At 52.8% G+C, this 20,482-nt stretch overlaps 1 protein-coding gene across 1 annotated transcript in view; it reads left to right on the top strand.

The window, feature by feature from the left end:
* Positions 1-7,392: 7,392 nt before the first annotated feature.
* Positions 7,393-20,482, top strand: part of LOC116661015 (transmembrane protein 132B-like) — a 221,307-nt gene continuing 208,217 nt past the window's right edge. Inside the window, exon 1 of the mRNA XM_032472234.1 lies at positions 7,393-7,770. Within this exon, the coding sequence (XP_032328125.1) occupies positions 7,704-7,770 (67 nt within the window). The 5' untranslated portion in view covers positions 7,393-7,703. The remainder of the gene's footprint in view (positions 7,771-20,482) is intronic.

Below are 20,482 nucleotides of genomic sequence, written 5' to 3'. Positions count from 1 at the left end.
GTCACTTGGGCAAAGCAGATGCCCCTTCCACTCCCAGGTTGGACATGTGACTCAGACCTGGCCAATTAGCATATCCCATCCTCTTGGGCACAGTGACTGGAACAAGCATGTGACCACACTGTGGCCAATGATAGTCCTTTCCTGGCATTCTGCCGACATAGAATCCTGAGAGCCCCTGGAACCAGCCAAGCCTGAAGCCATGGATACTCTGATTACATGAGCCAATAAGTCCTTTTTGACTTAAGTTTTTCTCTTTATAAAATATAATACTGTTCTGAGATCTGTGGTTCCAGACAAGAAGAAATCTCTTGGCCCTTTGCAGGCTAACTGCAGTGATTTGACAAGCCGATCAATTTTAACTTGGGTTCTCCTAGAGAAGCATGTATAAGGCCACAGCCACCAAGCACGTGTCTCGTTTCTCCTTGGACGGTCCCACAGTTCAGCCCATCCTGTCCCGTGTTGAATCATTTCCTGTACTTTCGCAGAGCGGCGGTGCTTTGAAAGCCCCGAGAAGCTAATTAACGTTAATCCTGGCGTGGTACTAAATGCTCTCTAAGTTTCCCACGGGAAGCTCCCCTTAAACAAAGACCAAAGAATAAATATAATTTGTGAAAGAAACAAGAAATATTTTAAAGCGTACACAGGCACACGTGGTCCGGAGAAAGAGCTACTCAGACAGGAGACGCTCGTGCATTTTCCTGGCAATGGCGCCATATCGTCCCCAACACCCAGATTTTATCAAAGGGGGAGTGGCTTAAAAATGATGCTAATGAGTGATGTTAACATTGCAACTAGTGACCATTTCACTAAATGTCTAAGTTTCATTGTGACCCATCTCCTTGATACTTACAAATTCATAATGTATCATGAACTAACCTGAAGGGGAAATCTTCCATTCACTGCATAGACCAGAGAATGTACACGAAAAGTGAATTAAAGAAAACAGACAAGGTTGAGTCTGTAGATTTGAGCAAATGGGCACGGCCATGAGCTTATAGGAGTTTGAATTGGCACAAGCTTTCCTGAGGGGCACTTGTTGGGAAAATCCCTCAGCTGCCACAGGTTTTCATTGGACCATTTGTTTTGCAGGAATGCACCCTGAAGAGGTAATTACGAACGTGTATAAAGGTGTAGCAGTAAGACTTGCTTTCGAAAAATTGTAAATGACCTCAGATGCTCGGCCAGGTGAAAATTGATGAGACAAACGATGGCATTTCCAACGATAGGACCGCACACATCAGCACTGTCATGCAGAAAGATACTTAGCGGGGAGGGATAGAGCTCAGTGGTAGGGCGCACGCTTAGCATGCCGGAGGTCCTGGGTTCGGTCCCCAGCACCTCATTAAGATAAATAAATAAACAGACCTAATTACCCCCACCCCCTAAGAATCAAAACAAAACAAATATTTAAATGGCATGAAAAGATGTCCGTCATCTATAATTCAGTGCAAAGAGCTAGTTAAAACAACACATATGGGAGCCCATTTTTAATAAATTAGCAGAAAAAAAATTTAAAATATTCAGAGTGGTTACCTCTGAAGGGTGGGGGTTATGCTTTTTCAATATTTGTATCTTTGAGTTTCTGCCAGGAACACGTAATTTGAAAAGACCAAGTCAGCATTAAGGAAATATGATTTTCTGCATTCTTTCCTACCATTTGATTTAAAATTATTTTGTTGAGTGGTGAGTGCATATCACAGTCTATTTGGGCTTTTCCTGTACCTACCTTTGTCAATTAGGCTGCTTTTGGCCGCAAGTAATAGGTGTCTAAATAGCGGTCCTTAAATAATCCAGTTTATCATCTCTGAATGGAGAGTCTGGAGGCAGCACTTCTGGGGCTGACACCATGGCTCAGGGGCTGTCAGGAGCTCCCTGTTTTTCTGCTCTGCCATCTGTTGTTGGTGTGCACTGTGGTGCCTCAAGGTCAAAAGAAGCTGCCAGAGCCCTTCTATCACACCTTCACTCTACAAGATGCCAAGAAGAAGGAAGGAAGTGTAGAGCAAAGGGCCCTTTGCCTCTTTCGTATGATCAGTGGGTGCAATTTTCTCACAGCTCTTCCTTACATCTCAGTGGTCAACACGGGGTCATATGCGTCATTTGGACCAGTCCCTGGTTTGAGGGATTGCGGTTGGCTGAGTCCTGTCAGGGTCCATCCCTCTGCTCCCAGGGCCCGACACATCGCCCCTCAAGCCAGTTGGGAGTCTGTTGAGAAGGAAGATAAGGCTGCATCGAGTTTCTGGGGGTCTTGGGTTGTGCTGAGACAGTGGTAGGTGGAGGAGGCATAAACCCATCTGTCTTGGTGGCTGACAGATCCTGGAGTCAGACTGCCTGGGGTCAGATCAGATTCTGCCACTCCCTGCTGGCAGTGGGACCGTAGGCAAATTCTTTAATCCCTCTGTGCCTGTTTCTTCAATCAGCAAACAAATGGATGGTTGCGAATTAAAACGCGTCAGCCCCAATGAATTGACAACAGGTGTTCCAACAAAAACTTGTACACGAGTGTTTATAGCAGCACTCTGCGTAAGAGGCCAAAGGGTGGAAACAGCCCAAATGTCCAATGACAGCTGAATGGACAAACAAAGCTGTCATATCCTTACAATGGAGTATTATTCAGCCATAAAAATGAAGTACTGATCTGCACTCCAAGTGGCTCAAACTTGAAAGCATGAAGTACCAGAAGCCAGACACACAAGACCACACCCTGTCGGATTCCATTTATGTGAATCGTCCAGAGTAAGCAAGCCCTTAGAGACAGGAAGGAGGCGGTTGCCAGGGGCTGGAGGAGCGGGGAGTAGCTGGGTGCGGGGTGTTTTGTTTTGGGTGATGAAAAAGTCCTGGAATTGGAAATCGGTGATGATTGCACAGCATCGTGAATGTCCTAAAAGGCACTGAATTGCATGCTTTAAAATGGTTTAATCGGTCAGTTTTATGTTACATGTATTTTACCACAATTCAAACAAACCAACCAGGCAGAGCACTCTGAGCAGGGCCTGCCTGGCATGTGTGAAGTACCACGTCCTTGCCCGTGATTAGTCTTTGTTCTGCCCGGGCACTGTTAAACGCGCTCCAAAATCCCACCCTCTGGTGTCTTCTGTTCCAGGGCCAAGCTGGGAAGTTACAGGGGGGCTGAGGAGCGTGCTTTCTACTTAAAGACACCCGCAAGCCATTCTTGCCTGGGGTCTCCCCACCCACTGGGGGCTCTGCCTGAAGGCGGACTCAAGCCCCTCCTGTTCTCCGTCTTCATGGCTTCAACAGGGCTTCTGCCACCTCCCTGGGGCTCAGCCCTTCATCTGTTGTCCTCTCCCTCATTCACTAATCTGACCACTATTTGCTGGACTTCCCCCTTGCGCCCCCACTGTTCTTAACACCAGCTATTTGGTGAGCAAGACAGGGTCAGTGGAAGAAGCCGGCAGTAAGGACATTTCTTCCTGTAGATGATGCTGGTAGTAACTGTTATGCTGAGAAATTAAGTGGGTTTCTCTCTGGGGGACAGAGAGAGATGGGATACTTGAGATGCTGGGTCCCCAGAAAGGTTGTCCGAAAGGTACCCCTCTTCCTTCCATCATGGTCCGTCTATCCAGCAACGGTATCATTCTTAATTTCCTGTATAAGTGAGCTCGACCGTTATTTTGAGAGGCTCCCCTCCCCTACCATTTTTACAGGGTAGGGGTCTAGGGGGACGCGAATTGAGTCAGTTCTGTTTCCTGGAGAGAATGTGGGTGAGATTTCAGCGAGCTGTGAATATTTGCACTGGGAAACCAAGACAGCCCCTCTTTGTAAAAACATCTCAGCTAGTGGGCCACGATGGGGGTCGCCGTCCTCATGTTGGAAATGGTGCTGGTGCAAAGGAGACGGGGGTCTTTTAAAGCCTTTGAGAACCGGGGGAGTTGGGGGAAATCTTTCCGCCTAGTGCCCCCGTGCCCCGCCCTCTCCGTGGCCTTCGGCTGCTCAGGCCAGGCCCGCAGTGCCAGCGACGGCCACGAGATGGCAGTGTCGCTCTACGCTTGCTTGTAGCCCTTGTAGCCCGGCGGGCGCGTGGGCTGAGCTGCAGCAGAGCAAGGGGGTGGGGAAGGCCCGAGAGGGCCAGCTTTGGGGGCAGCTGCCTGGTGGGCAGGGGCCGGCAGGTCCCGGCGGAGCCTAGCCCGGAGGTGGGCTGGGGGCCGGGGCTGGCTTCTACTTGGATCTGCCTCCTCTTGCTTACCGGATTTGGGGCAGGATCAGCCCTGGTCTGTTTTCCGATCCGTACAGAGGGGGAGAGTTTGTACTGTGTAATTCTTACTACCCTGACCCAAGCTCTGAAGCCAGCAGGCTAGGGGTGAGATCCTGGGATTTCCTGGGTGGGGGATGGGGTGGGAGCCCTGGGGTCTCCTGGGTCACTGCTGCCAGTCTCTTCTGCCTTCCCTGAGCACGTTCAGGATCCAGGAAGGCCTTAGTCCTGCTCAGAATAACTCCCGAAATACCTCCATTAGGTAGAGACTCAGGGGCCTAGCTAACACTTAGAAATCCTCACCCAAACACGGGATAGGCTGAGGCAGGGCCAGAATTCTCATCTCTCCTCACATATGAGCTCAGAGAGGGTTAGGGGCTTCTCCAAAGTCAAGGAGCCGGAGCTTGGAAAGGCCACCTTCAAAAACAGATCCCTCTTCTCAGCCTCTGGTTCAACCATCCTGAGCATCAGGGCAGGCGGAAACCATGTCTGTCTGCCTTAGCTCGGTAACGGCAGTACTTAGAACAATCCGTAAGTGGGGCTGTGTGTGGGAGTCTATTTTATTTCGATGGTGTGGTCTGGGAAGGCCTCTCTGAGGAGGTGGCATTTGAGTTGGGATCTGAAGGGAGAAGGGGCCACCACCGGAAGACCCTGGAGGGGTGTGCCAAGAGGAGGAGACTGCGAGAGAAGGCACAGAGGTGGGAACACAGTGTGAACAGGGACACCTGAGAGGCCCTGGAGGCTGGAGCGTGTGGAGAGGGTGGAGGTGGGGCTGCGGAGGGGGCAGACGGATGTGCTGCACCCACAGCCCCGGCTCTGAGGGAGAAGCAGGGTGGCTCTGTGGGTGTGAGCGGGCAGTCCTGGGTTGGGGGGAAGCAGGCAATCACCGCCTTCACCTGATACCATATGATCCTTGACCTGGGATCTCACTGGACCCGTTCACCCCCTCTCCAAGTACCCCTGCCAGAAAAATGACTTCTTAACTTTGGTTACAGCCTCCCCTGCCCCCAGCCCTGCTGCCTGGTCAACGACGCAGAGCTTCTCCTTGTAGGCCCCCCAGGTCACCCCTGCTTTGCGCCCCCTGCCATCCCTGTCCCTCAAGATCAGCTATGTTTGGGGTTTCTCTTCTGAGCCAGAGAACTCCCCGAGGGGCAGGCCCTGCCCCCATCATCACCCCACAGAGGCCTGGCACACAGTCGGCGCTCAGTGCAGCAAACACTTAGGAATGAGTGAGCAGGAAAGAGCCAGGCCTGACAGTGTCTGCGAGATCATCCTCTCCAGCTCGGGAGACAGTCACAGAGGGGACAGATGGGCCCAGCACGAGGCCACCCCCGACCCCGGGAGTCTGCCCACTGTCCAGCCTGTGGTGTGGCTCTCCCTGCATCGCAGGCTTTGAACTCAGGGGGCTCAGCCAGGATGTGGGGTCCGTGCAAGCAAGGGGAGTTTATTAAGTGCATCAGGAAAATCCCTTGATACGTTGCAATTAACCTGGGCCTGAGACTGGCCACCTGCCCCTAGCGCTTTCTTCCTCCTTTTATCTAAGAAGAGCTGAGTGCTGCCTGTGCTAATGAGCTTGTCTGTACTAATGAAGCAGGTGCCCTGTCCCCCGCCATCCCTCCTTGCCAGCTGGGAGGGGTGGAGGATTGTTCTTCTGATGTGAGCTCTGGGCCCACAGAGGAAAATCAGATACATAATAATAATGACCATCATGATGAGAATGATAATGTGGATAAAGCGGACCCCTTTAAATGAGCTCTTACTTCATCGGTCTCGGGCTTTATACACGTTATCTGGGACACCAGGCAGATGCCACAATGGCTTCCATTTCTCAGATGGGGAGGCTGAGGCTGGGGAGATTACACAGCTAGAGTGGCAGAGCCGGGATCCGCTTCTCAGACTCCATGACTCTGAAGTCTTCCCCAAATCTGTCTTTGCATCACCCGACGCTGCCTTACTGACTGTTTCCAAACAGTTCGACCCAATTTTTCATGGAAAAATGAGACACTGGAGCCAGTGGCTGGTATGATGGAGATTGGGGCAGAGCAAAGATTCCAGCCTGGGTGGGCCCCCTAGGACCCCGCTCTTCCGGCTGTGAGGGGCAGCTTTCAAGGCATCTGAGGCCTGCGGTCGGTGCCCCCACGCCCACCCCGACGTGCGCCCAGCGGGATTCATCCATCAGTTTCACCCTCGTGGCCTAGCCTGGGTTGGGGGTGGGGCCCCCTGGGGGATCCAGGACTTCAGGGTAATAGGTACTGTGACCTCTGCGAGGCCTTGGCCCCTGGCTGGAAGAATCCGACCACCCAGTCCCCATCCCCGCTCCCGCTCCACCCCGGCGCGGTCGCTGTCTGACCCTGCGCGCGAACTGGTCCCTGGGACCGCTCTGGTCCGAGCCCCCTTCCTCTGCGCGCCCTTAGAGCCTGAGAGAAATGGGAAGGTGCGTCCTCTAGCTTGGGTAGAGAGGGATCCCCGAGGGTCCCTGCCTCTTCCCACACGTGGGTGGCCATCCCTAAGACGCCTTTGATCTCGGGACCCCAGACCGCGCCCAGCCAGGGCACCCCCCTTACGTCCGGGTCCTCCTGCTCTGTAGAAACTCCTCAGGTAGACCCCAACTCTGGGAGGCCACCCCTGCCCTCCCCTCGCCCACACAAGCACCCCACCCACCCACCAAAGCTGTGCCGAATTTATCCAGGACCTCTCGTCCGCGCTCAGTCTCGCGGTCCCTGTCCCCCGCAGACACCTCCCCTCGAGACGTTGCTGCTCCATTCCGAGGACCCTCTCCGTCTCCCTCATCCCGCGACCTTGGGAACCCCCACCCTTACTCCCCGAATACGCCCGGATCCTTCCGCACTTTGCCCAGTCGGTCATCCTTCCGGCGGTCCCTGTCCCCGCCAACGCCCTGATCACCCCGGTGGCGCTCCCCAGGCCTCTGCGGCCAGGCGCCCTCCCCCGGGGACGCCGGGGAGTGGCACGTCCCGCCGCCTATCACCGGGCGGCCGCCTGGTGCCCCGTCTCCCGGCGGCGGGCCCCTCCCCCGGCCTCCCCAGCCCCTCCCTCCTCCCGCCTCGCCTCCCTCCTCCCCGGCGCTCGCGCGCTCGCTCACTCTCTCGCTGGCTCCAGGGGCGGCCGGCAGCTGGCGCGGGCAGAGGCGGCGGCAGCGGCGGCGGCGCGACCGGGATGGGACGGGCGCTGGGGCGCAGGAGCCGCGGCGGCGGCGGCGGCGGCGGCGGCGGCGGCGGGGCCCGCGCAACTCGGTCCAAGTGCGGGGCCGCCGGCCAGGGCGCCGGGCGCTGAGCCCCCACGGCCCCCCGCTCCCCGGCCGCGCACGGCCGAGCCCCAGAGAGCGCGCAGAGGCGCAGCCCGGGAAGCGCCGCCAGCGCCCGCCGCCTGCGTCTGAGGAAGAGCGGCGCCCTGGGAGCGAGCCATGTCCGGCACCCGAGCGTAGCCGCGGGGGCCGCTCTCGGGGGCCGCGGGCCGGGTCCACCGCGCGCCGAGGACCATGCTGCCTCCCGGCCGGGCGCCGCCGCTCGGGCTCCTGCTGGCGCTGACGGCGCTCCGGTGCCCAGGTAACGCGTCCCCGGACCCCATCCCCGACCCCGGCCGCCGCGCACAAAGTTGGCTCCCGCACGGGGCGGCCACCACCTCCTTAAGTCCCCGGCAGCTTACATCTCCCGGACTTGGACAGATATGAGAGGACTCTGAGAATCCAGGGGTCACCAGCACGTAACCCTTTGCCCAGCGCGAGAGCCCACCCGCCTTCCTCCCCAAAGCCCCCGCTCCCCTGCGGATCCTTTTAGGGCGCACGGGGGCAATGGATGTGGTGCGCTCAGCCTCTCGAGGCGGGTGGGGGCGCGCCGCCAGGAATCGAGTCCCTTCCCCGCCCCGCCATGGGGCAACATCCCCCCGGGACCCGGTTCCCGCGGCGGCTTTGCTGTGGCAGGGAGTCGGTGGGCCCCTTCTCCTGGTTTCCTGATGCCCGAGAACGCACGGCCGTGCTTTCCTAAGACACCTGCGGGGCCCCACCTTGAGGTCGTCTCGGTCGGAGCTGTCTGGCTTGTCCGCAGCCCCTCCCCGGCCTCGCGGCACCCTTCCGCTTTTACCTCCCCGCCGAAGGTGCCCCCTCCTCAGTGGCCTCCCCTTGGCTAAGGCGCAGCCCGCTGCTCGCCTCCTGAAAACGCGAGCTGCCCCCGCGCCCTGACCCCAAGGCGGCCAGGCAGCTCTGGGCACGCAGGGCCGCCTGGAACGTAGTGATGCTCAGAGCCAGTGCCTGGGTACCATGGAGCCCGGCTCCCCGCTGGCACCGGCACAGCTGTCCCCGAAATCTGGTGAGTGGGAAAGGCAACATAGTCAGATATTGGGTCTCCGCTGGAGTTCGGAAAGCTTTCTACCACCTTGGTGCGGCTACACGTTGGTCCTAGAGGACGCTTATCCTAAATGCCAGTTCCTCCTCTCTTCCCACCCCAAGCATCCAGAAAATCCCGAAGGCTCAGAGGAATCGGGAACAGTCACCAGAAACGTTCATGTGCATTTGGAGAGCTCAGTTCTCCAAACCTTTTAACGTCAGGATCCGCGATTTGCTTGAGAAAATTTCTTCTCATCTTCTTAATAAACAAACCATTACACAGACACCCAGAACGCAGCAGAGAAATACAACTCTAACTTTTCAGCTGTAGCTGTCTTGGAGGGTAGACGTTAGGAGCAAACGTTGCATGCCAACTTAATGTTGTGATGTATTTGCGTGGAAGGAGTAAGTAAGTATTGTCTTCCTTTGAGATGCCCTCAAGTGACCCAAGATATTTAATAAAACCTTCGACTTGGAGAAAGCCTTCTGTCAGAAATAGCCATCGGCTTTCAGCTTTGGTGCGATTTAGAGAGTGGTTTGGACTTAACGTGGATGCCTCTTCAATCTGCTTGGCTAGCAAGCAGCTGCGAGAGCTCCTTCGCTCTCCGCGTTGCTCTGTGGTAGGTGAGGAGGGCTGTTGCTGGGGTGAAGCTGTCTCCTCTTAGCCGAAGCCCAGGAGCCTGTTCCCCAAAGTGCACAGTCCCTGGGACATGAAAATTGCAGTTTTGTCTTGATTTTGTTTCTGCACAGGGGTCAGAGTGTGCCTGGGTGTGCTCATGAGTGAATATCAGAAATCTCTCAGAGACGCTGCCTGCCTAGTACTTTGTAAGGGAACGCGGTGAACCCCCTCCCCCCTCCCCTAGCAACAGAAGAGCTTGTGCTGTTGCTGGTTGGGATGGTTTGTCACCCCTGAAACCTGGTGCTGGCCGGGCTGCTGAGACTCCTGGAGGGTCTCAGCTGGGCAGCTTGTTCTGACAGGTGGTGGTGGGGTGGAGCCCCCAGTACCGTCTCCAGGTCTTTGGAAGCACGTGTAAGATTTTCACCGGTCCTCACCAGGGACATAAAGAGACGACAGTTTGATCACTCTATATTTAGCACCGGTTAGGAGAGCTGGGGCGGTGGGGTGGGGGGGGGATAACAAGGCTGAAATTCCTGAAAGCAACTTCGCTGCCTCCTGTTGGTTGAAAGGTTCGGAGGAATTAACTAGAGCATCCTTCAGAGCTGGTTGGATTTTCTGGATAATTTCTGGCGTGATTTTCCGACCTCGTTTGGCTGACGCTTTGGGAGAGGGGCTGGAGGAGTTCAGAGGCGAGGAAGGAAGGACTCACTCTGTCTCTCCCGTCACACACAGGGACTGGCTGCTTGGCACCCCACCCCCCCACTCCTGCGTGGGTAGCTGCCATGGTAGAGTGTGGTGGGTGTGCTTCTTTTAGCCTTGCAAGCGCTTAAACATATGGAACTGTACTTGGTAAGAGTCAGCACAAATCCCCCAGCTGAGCGACTAGGGGGCCCCCATTATTCAAGCCACTTTTGTGCACGCTATGGCTTTGCAAATTAGCGGCGCTGTTACAGTTCCTGCTGGGGAAAATGGACACGTCTTGCTCCATTGACCCATCATGCTCGGGGTCTATAAAATCTGGGTGGGTGGAGCGCCCCCGACAGAGGGGCCTTGTGAGTGGCAGAGCCTGCTAGTCTGGGGCTGGTGGGGGGAGACTTTGGCTTCAAGGCAGAGATGCTGTCAGCCGTGCCTGGCACCTTGGCGTGGCATGTGGTATATTTCTTTCTCGTTCCAATAGTGATTGGGGACGGGGGTTGCCTGTGTGTGGTGTTGCTCTTCAGAGAGGTGGCACTGGGGGTGGCAGGGAGTTGTATGCCAATGCTGTTGCCTCCTCCAAGTGATTTAATGGCTGAACAGTGGAGGTTCCCAGAGTAAATCATTTCATTTCCCCTCGCCGGATGCAGGGAACTTGGGAGGCATGGGGCTTCTGCATGAGCTGCGATGCTTGAAGCCAACAATGAGCCTGGTGGTTGCCATGGTCCAAGGGAGCACGAGAAACCCCTCGCCTGTGGGTGTGAAGTCTGGGAGGGTGGTCTCTGGGCTGGCCAAGCCCTCGCAGGGGCCTTGTGCCTGGATGAAACCACCCCCCCTCCCTCAGTTGTATGCAGCTGGGCAGCTTTATTCTTTTCCCCTGGGTCTAAAATTGAAGGGGGATGGAGAGGGTGCATTCTCCTTTGAAGCTGTGGGATTCAGTAAATGCATTGCCTCCCATCGTCGTGGAGGGCTGGAGGCACCCGGGTGCCAGCGGCAGTGTCACAGGCTGATAGCAGTACCACCAGCTCTTCCCCAGAGTAAGTGAGTGGGCTCGGAGAGCAAGATACGTCTTAGAGCATCGCCTCCAACAGCCCTCTCGGCAGATGGCAAAGGAGCCTCAGCCATGGGAAGTGACTTGCTCAGGGTCACACAGCGAGTTGGTGTCAGATCAGGGCTTGAGGCTCATGCATCTTCTCTCTTTAAAAAAACAAAAATCCTCGTCCAGGTCTTTCTCACTCTGCACAGAGGAACCTTTTGGTCAAGGAGTTCCACTGTCTGGTCCTTTAGGGCAATGTGACTCCATTTAAGGAGTCCAAGGTCACAAGAATGACAGCCGATTGGGGTGGCCAGAATAGCAAATGTCAGCTCAGAAGGGCAGATGCTGGTGATGAGGATGGGGTGATGACAGAAGCACATGCTTCTGACATCGCTCACTGTGTCATGGGGTCCATTCTGGGCCTTTCCTCGTATGAACAGGGTGGAATGCTCATCACTCTGGCTGATGGACAGTCTCGCTATTCACAGCTTACAGGTGAGGAGATTGAAGTCCAGAGATGCCAAGTAACTTGCTTGAGGTCACACAGCATCAGGATCCCAGCCCCGGCGCTGGTCTGTGCCTTACCCCCCACCTCACACAGCCAACCCCTGCTCCACAGCCTTGCCCAGAACCAAGTGGACGGGCTTCTGGACAAGCCAGGCTGACATTTCAAGGTGGTGGGTGGTGACCAGGTCCCTTTAAGTCCCTTTCTTCTTTCTCTCTCTCTCTCTTGATGCAGCAAAGACATCTATTAATGTGAACTGAGGTTTCCAGCCATGGAAATCAAACAGCTTGGAGTCAGCTCTGCAGGCAACTGGGAATCCTTTGAGTTCTGTGCCCTCGAGGGATTAGATGGTTATGTTAAGGGGTGAGATTTTAGCAGACACACACCGCCCTCCTTTCCTTTTGGTCTCCTGCCCTGGTTCTCCCACTTCCGTGTGGCTCAGGATGAGAAGGAACACCTCAGCTAACCCTGATCTACACTCGCTTACTGTGCGTCCTTCGCAGATTTCACTTTGTTGAGTCCTCAACGCCAACCCCCCCCATCCCCACCGTGGGGCAAGGATGTGTTTGCCCCATTTTACAGATGAGGAAACTGAGGCCCAGAGAGGTACCATGACCTGTCAAGGTCACACGGCCACTAAGGGACGGGCTGTGGATGTGAACCCACGGTGCACCCAGATCAGGGTCAGTGCTCTTAGCTCCCACCTCCTCTACGTCTGTAGGCACTGAGCTTTGTGGGTGGTTTATTGGATTTTGAGACTAATTTGGGCCTGGGGATTCAGGGTTATGTTTTGAGTGGAGGGCAGAGCTGGGTCTTTTTGGGGGAACCCGTTTTGGGGAATTTTGGTCCCTCTGAAGTCAGGAGCCTTGGGGTGCGTCTGCAAGGAGGGGCTGTGTGTTTTGGGAAACTGAGCTGGCAGGGAAGGCTGCTGGCTGCCCTGGGGCCATGTCTGGCCTGCTGACTTCTCTTGTTCGTCGCCAACATTTAAAAAGTAGGAGATGCCAATATCACCCTTCAGGTTTCTGGCTTCTCGCAAGAAATGAGATGTGATCCAGCCCCTCCTAGCCCCTCAACCTCTGCGACTCAGCTTCCCCACCCGGAAAATGGGTCCTGTCTTAGTCTATCCGGGCAGACTGGGTGGGTTTTAAACAGCAGACATGTATTCCTCACGGTCGTGGAGACTTGGGAGCCCGAGATCATGGCGCCAGCGTGGTTACGTTCCGGGGGGAGAGCCCCCTGCCTGGTTCACAGATGCTGTGGTCTCAGTGTGACCTCGCTTGGCGGGAGGGGCGAGGGGCTCTCGGGGGTCTCTTTCATAAAGGCACTAATCCTATCCTGAGACTCTGTCCTCGTGACCTAATCACCCCCCAAAGGCCTCACCTCTGAACACCATCACATGGCTGGTTAGGTTTCAACCTATGAGTTTTGGGGGGACTCAAACATTTATCAGGCCCTGAACTCCCCCCGATGATCTCGTCACAAGACTAGGGGGCACCAACAGCATGATGGGGGTCTGTCCTGCAGGGCCTGCAGTTTCTCAGGAGGGAGGAGAGGCTGGAAGGGCAGGGCGATGGGCTCTTTGCTGCAACATTCAAACCTGTGAACTGAAGGATAACGGCCTCTTGGTCGCCTACCAAGTGGTTTCTCACTTCAGAATTTCCCTGGATTCTTGGGCCACGGTCCAGGGAGAGGTTAGGGGCTCAGATGTATCCCCGATGGGGGTACTGAGGCCCAGAGAAACTCAGGGACTTGCCGAGGACAACACAGCCCGTGAGTGGCAGGGCAGGGTCTCCTCCCCAAAGTGCCTGCTCCTGCCTCCCTTGCCCCTCAGGTACTTCCTCATCCCAGAGTTTAGTCTCAGTCTCCCTGCCCTTGGGCTTAGGTGCCTGTGACCTCAGGGGCTTGCATTCTAGGGCAGGGTTGGTGTGATGGAGAGAGGGATGAGAAGCCGGCCAATACGTAAACAGGAAATTCCCCTACAGTAGTTTACACTATTCATATTCACTACAAAGCCAGGAGATGGGGAGGGACTGGGTGATCCAGGAAGGCTTCTTGGAGGAGGTGGCATTTATCTTATCTAAATGAGCAGGAAAAAGCCAAGCCAGAGAAGGGCGTCCCAGGCAGGAGGAATTCACATCCTTGCAAGGTTCTTTGCATCGTGTCTGACGCACAGCAAGTGATCAAGAGATGCCAGATCACTCACTCATTCATTCATTCATTCAGCATACATATATTAGCACTGGGGACACAGCAGGGAACGAAAGAGACATACCTCCCATTCTGAGGAGCTGTCATTCTGGCAGAACGAGACAATAAGAAAACAATGGACAACTATGTAATTTCCTATCAGGCAGTGACAGCACCACTGGAAGAAGCAAAGCAGGGTTACTGTCACTTTTATTCTCATCCAGGTGTTTGTTTTGCATCTTCCTGGAAACTCAGGGCAGGATGGACCCCCGATGTCCACCCTCTGCCAAGGGAAGGCAGGAAGGAAGTCCAGGGTCTTTGGAGTTAAATTCCGGTGTCTTCCCTCATTCAGCCCTCCTGGGGCCGCAGTCAGGGTGCTCCCAACTCCCTTTCCTGATTCCTGACTCCTGAGCTGATCAATACCCGCGCCTAACATTTCGGCCCCGAAACAGTTACTTAAAAAAATCAATAGAGTCCAATTGGATTTGCTGTATTTTATTACTGAGGGTGATGGAGAGTCGAGAATTGCCCCGGCGCTTCTGAGCCCCGGCTGTTTTGCGGCGTTAACCTAAATTAACCCGTTGGGGGACCTAACTCATCACGACTATGCTTCAGAGCCCAGAATTCAGTGCCTAGGAAGGGTGACTCAGAAATAATGCATCTCTAATGTCGGCTTTGTGCCTGGAATACCTCCCACCAGGGCTCTTAATGCACCGGAGCAAATGGACACAGAAATACTGCCGTGGCTGCAGCCCGCGCTCCTGGGACTGACTCCGCGGGTCTGCCCGAGGGTCCTGGCTTTCCCTCCAGGACTCTGGAGCGCTGGCCTGGCCCTGCCTGGTCTCCTGGCTTTGGGAATCTGTGGCTTCCTTTGTTTGCCCGAATTGTGTACTGCCGAAGTATTTCGATCCCTGGCTTGCCGGGGTTCTCTTCTGTGGTTGTACCGTCTGCTGCTGCAGGCTCTCCTGGGCGAGCTGAGGGGGCCAGGTGAGTGGGGAAGGGGGCGCCCGGGCGGAGGGAGGAGGATGCTGAGGACCATGAGGCTGGAAGGGGCGGCCAAGTAGGAGGGGACCCTGTTCTCGCAGAGTCTGCTCCAAAGCTGGGGCAGGGGGAGTGGAAGGGGAAGGCTGTGGTGTAGATGGCAAATGTCATTTTGCCAGAAAAACTGTTTCTAGGGTGGCAGTGCATGAGAACTTTTCCAGGCCAGTGGAGAGCCGCCGGCTACCTTTGGGCCATAGCTGGTCTGCAGACTTCTCTTGTTAGTTGTCGGCATTTAAAAAGTGGGAGATGTTAGTATCCAGGTTTCTGGCTTCTCTCAAGGAATTGGAAGACCCAGGAGCACTGGGCTGGCTCCTTGACTTTGCTGAGACTCAGTTTCCCCATCTGTAAAATGGGCCCTGCTTCCCCCGCTGCTGATCTTCCTCGAAACCTCACCCTAGTCCTCATCATTCCTTCATTCTGCCTTTGTTCACGACACGTTTGCTATAGTGCGCCTGCTCTGTGACCCAGTAGGAACAAGACAGGCAAAAGCCCCTGTCCTGGTGGGGTTAACATTAAAGTGAAAGGAGGCAGATACTGAAACAGACACATAACCAAAAGACACTGTTTATAAATGATAGTGCTTTGAAGAAACGTGAAGTGGCGGGGTGGCGGTGTGGGTGGTGGTGGTGGAGAAGAGAGGGCATCCTGGGGAGGGCTGTTTTGCAATTTTAAATAGCAGGGTCAGGAAGGTGACCTTTGAGCAATTGCCTTAAAGGAGGTGAGGGAGCCAGCCAGGGGGGCTGTCTGTGGGAAGAGCGTTCCAAGCAGAGGGAACAGCCAGTGCAAAGGCCCTGAGGTGGGAATGTGCTTGGCAGGTTCCAGGACAGAAGGGAGGCCAGCGAGGCTGGGCTGAGTAGCTAGACAAGGTCACAGGGACCAGAGCCTGGTAAGCACTGTGGCTTTTGCTCTGAGTGAGATAGGAGCCGCTGGCAGGTTTGATCACTGGAGACCGTGCTCTGACTCACGGGAGCAGAAGCAGAGAGAGAGCCCTGAGGGGCTCCTGTAATAGTCCAGACACGGTTGGTGGTGGCTTGGACCAGAAAGTAGCTGTAGAGGAGGTGAGAAATGGTGAAATTTGGGGTGCAGCTCGAAAGTTGTGCTACAGGATTTGCTGACTGGTAGGTTCGTTCGATAAATATTTATTGGGAGCCAACTGTATGCCTATCCCTGTACTTGGAATGGGGGCCAAATCAGTTGCTCGTTACTGGTGAAATGAGCAAACAGAACTTACACCTGTGAGTCGGGCGTCTGCCTTTTGTGTGTTCTTCCCAGCAGCCCTGGGGAGAGGATTGGGGCGGATACACCTGTGTTTCTGCATCTGTGAGACGGGCATAAAGACACATCCTTAATGGGAGTAAGGTTAAGAGCATCCACTGAGACGTGAGGTGCAAATACTTCTCAGCACGGTGCCCAGCACAGACGAACGGCTCAATAAACGGTGGCAGTTAATCATGTTGGCAGGACAGTTGAGGAAACCAGGGCTCAGATGGGCTATTTGCCCCTGGAAATATGTGGAGGTGGAGGTCGGATTTGAGCTGTGATCTATCAGATTTAGCTTGGGGGTTCATTTTTCTTGCTGGAAATCCTAATATTCAAATTAAAAAAATTCCTCTTCCATTCATGATGTGATTATTCTGGCACAGTTTATTATGGTTAGTTTCCCAGTACAGGTGTACTTGCTTTTTTTTAGTAGATGTTTAGGTGAAAAGTTGTGTGCCAATCAGATTCTATATTCTCCATCCAATTCCACAACAGGTTAAAGATGTGTGAGTTCCATCTGATCCCGTGCTGGCCTTGGCTCCTGACTTTTCGCTTGGTATTTTCTGCCCTCATTAAACTGGGCATCACTAGGCTATGGCCCATGGACCAAATCTGGCCCTCGACTTGTTTGTGTAAATAAAGTTTTATTGCAACACAGCTACGCCTGCTTGTTTGTATATTGTCTATAGCCACTTTCTCACAAGGGCAGGGCTGAGTGGTTACGATGGAGGTCATACGGCCTGCAAAGCCTCCATAAATCACCTGCTATCTGGTCCTTTTAAAGACAAAGTTGGCCTTAAATGGTCAAGCAGGGAATTCTGTATAAATGTGTGTTTATAGCGCTCTATGGTCAAAACAAGTACCCCTTTTTGATGTCAAAAAAATTATCCAGCTCCTCTGAATGAGAAGAATTGTGGGTTTGGTATCTCTTGGTTAAAAAAGAAAAACATATTGATCGAAAGTTGCTGTCAATTCAGTAATGCTTTTGAAGGAGTGAGTTTTGGTAATTACAGTAGCATTTATGTAACATTTTAAAAATAGTATCACATGTGTGTGGGAGATATTTTTCACTCTGCAGGCAAAGCTGGATGGCTCACAGCTCAGAAGACCCCTTATAGGGAGGCTGTTGGAGGGAACTGGTATTAAAGGAACCCACTGGTTAGTTATTTGATACTCAGAATGACTCCAATCAATGGCTCTCTTTTATGACCTTGTGTTTTTTCCTATTCGGTTGTTTTATAGATGAACATAGCCTTCTCTGTTTTATCTGTCACCCAGGTCTGTGATATTTTAAGTTTCCAATATTAAGATTTTAGGTGCATTCAAGGAGATGATGTGTCAAATGCAAGGGTGGGTCACTGTATTAATCTGGATTCCCAAAGTTGCAAAAGACAAAATTGGGAACTTAACTAGTCAGTCCCTGGAGGTGGGATGCTTAAGGGGGAAACAGCTTCAGGCATGGCTGGATCCAGGGGCTTAACACTCTCCTAATGAGAGCTTCTGCTCTCACTTTGTCTGTTGGTTCTCTTTTCTCTGTGTTCATCTAATTCTCAGACAGGCTGTCACCACCTGATGGCAAAGTTGGCTACAGTTGGCTCTTGGCTTTGAATGTCTTTTTCCTTATTGTCCCAGAAAGAATCCCAGGACTGACTTTTACTGATCTAACGTGGGTTGTGTGCTGACCTCTCAACCAGGGACTGTAGATGGGCTGTGGGGATGGAATCCTGTATCTGATCAGCCACACTTAAGTCAGAAGCTCATTTCTGGAGCCAGAATCGGAAGTAGCTTGCCAGAGAGATGGGAAAGGGGATGATTCCCAAAGGAACATCTGGGTGGGTGGAAGGAAGAAAAAGTTACTATGACAGGCTGCCAGATGAGGTGGGGACTCCCTCACTGCCCCCAAGGTCAGAAGAGCCCTCACGCCTGGATTGGCCCCTCTGGTGTCCCTTCCCAAAGGAGCAAATGCTCACCTTCACCCTCCTGCCTTTTGTGGGTTTTCTCCTCGCTGCTACCAAATCTCCTGGGGCTTCTGTTTTGTACATGTGACCTCTGAATCCCCAGTCTGGTGATCTCACACATATTTCAGTGGCTTTGGTTGGAAATATTGACTATTTGGAATGTAATCTGCTAATATATATGAAAAGAGAACTTGATCTTCGACCCAGCCATCCCACTTCTGGGAAATCTATGTTTTCTAGAAGTAAAAGCACCACTGGTAAGGTTGTATGTTCAAGGCTATTTATAGCAGCATTATCTGTGGTGGTAAAAAAGAGAAAAAAAAAAAGCCCTGTTCATCAGGGGATCACTCTGGACTCAATGGTGTATTTTTGTGCTGGACCACGGTGTGGCTGTTAAAAAGAAGGGTGGACATCCATTGTCCTGGCAGGACCACCATGGCTTATTGTCAAGGAAAAAAGTGAACAGCTGGATAACTTATACTATGCAATGCCATGCTAATAAAAACAACCAGCCAGAAGTCTCCTGTGTGTATAAAATAGCTATGTTCATATAGTGCTTCCTGCATGCCAGTCACAGTTCTAATATATCTACACATATCAACTCATCTAATACTTTCAACAAGCCTGGGAGGTGTGTGGATATTATTATTATACCCATTTTAAAGGAGGAGAAGTAGAGGTCCTGAGAGGTTAAACAAGGTTATACAGCTAATGAGTGGTGGAGCTGGGGTTTTAATCCAAGTAGTCTGGATCTTAACCACGTCTCACACCCCCCAACAACCCCCCAGCAACCCCACCCCCAACATGTTTTGCTATTATTTTATTAGTGTGGAAGAAGATGTGGCTGGACTACTGACCTCAGTGGAGGAATGAAGGGGTGGTGGTGGGAGGGTGGTGGGTGAGGAGTGGGGGTGGGGAAAGGAAGGAAACCTGGAATGTCTGAGACATTTCAGCCACAGTAACGCTGCTTTTTAAGTTGAGAGCCCAGCTCTTAGGGTTTCTGGGTCCCTGCTGGGGCTGGTGAGAATGTCTTAGTGGGAAATCCCCTGTATTTGCTGCTGTGCTTTGCTGGGGCTGGGGGCTAAGGTGCGTGGAACTCCGGTGACCCAGGAAGGATGCTGGTTGGTGGTTCCCTGGGGGAGAGGAAGCCTGAGCCTGATTGTGGTGTGATGGGTGTGTTTGTTTAGAACGGGTTCATCAGTGAGTGACAGAGAATTAAAATAGTGATAGCTTAACTAATAGGAGTTGGTTTCTCCCCCAGGTAAGATTCTGGAGCTCTGTTGCCCAGGACTGTAGGTTGGCTCTGTTCCAGAAAGTCCCCCATAGACCCTTGCTCCCTTCTACTATTTCAAGGTTGAAGTCTTTGTCCTCATGATCCAAGATGGCAGCTACAGGTGCAGCCATCTCATCTCCATTCCAGGCACCAGGATGAGGGTGCAGACAAAGAAAGGATGAAGGATGTGCATCACCTGTCTTTTACAGACCAGTCCTAGAAGCAGCCCCATGATATTTCCACTTACATCCCATTGGCTGTGACTAAGTCACATGGCCACATCTAGCTGCAGGAGACTCTGGGAAACACAGTCTTCATTTGAGGATGCTAAAAATCAAGAGTTCTGTTACTATGGAAGAAGGAGAGGATGGATGCTGGCGGGCATCATTAGTAGCTGGTGATGAATACCTTTGGAGAGAAGCTGTAAACCATCAGGACCTTTTGTGTGTGTGCGTGCGTGCGTGTGTGTGTGTGTGTGTGATGTTATTCTGCCTCCTAAGGTGGGGGCTTGGGAAATATATCCAGGAAGAAAATGAAAGCAGTTCGGTGAATGCGTAACACTGTCTCTGTCAAAGATACGAAAATAATTTAAAATATTACAGATAAGTCTGAGGTCCCTTTTGAACAAGTTTGTATCCTTTCAAAAAGTAACCACTCTTTATCAGTTTGCTGTGTATTTTTCCCTGTTGGAAATATAGATAATACATCATTGTTTCAAGTTCGTTTTTAATATATATACATCTGTCTCTTCCCCAATATTCATGTACACATAGAACTTTTTTTTTTTTTTTTTGAATTGCAACATGGTCTTCCATGGTGTGGAAACATCAAGGTATATTTGGTGATTTTCCTCTGTCTCATAAGATGAGGGATTCCATACAGAGAAGGGGAGTTCAGAAAGATTTGCAAATGTCCATTCTACTTACCAGGAACAGTGTGCAGAAATCAACACCCCACAGGATCTGCAGACATTTGCAGAAGGCTGGTGTGACTGAGTGATAGTGGATGAAAGAATTGACACCTGAGGAAGTCGAGTTAACAGAGAAGTGGGGCTGAGGGGGGCTGGTTCTTAGAACCCAAGTCTGTTGCCAAGAGGTGCTGCTTTTTGGTGGCAAGAACCTGCCAGTGCTTCCCAAGGTTTCCTTCCCAGTGGTTCCGGCTGTGGATGATTCCTAAAGGACTTGGAATGCCAGCCTGTCTACTCAGGGCACTTCTCCGGATTCCGGTGGCTTTACCCTTAGAAAAGGGACATCCTCCGTTCCCCAGCCTGTGCCTTCATAGCACTTAAAATAAACACAACTCTTTCTAATGCAAAAGACTCTAGAAAGCACCATGAATTTATGATGAAATTTTTTTTATTTCCC

This window comes from Camelus ferus, chromosome 32 (assembly GCF_009834535.1).
Source record: "Camelus ferus isolate YT-003-E chromosome 32, BCGSAC_Cfer_1.0, whole genome shotgun sequence".
Lineage (NCBI taxonomy): Eukaryota > Metazoa > Chordata > Mammalia > Artiodactyla > Camelidae > Camelus > Camelus ferus.
The sequence above is the reverse complement of the archived record's forward strand: the minus strand, read 5'-3'. Positions and strand labels throughout refer to the sequence as shown.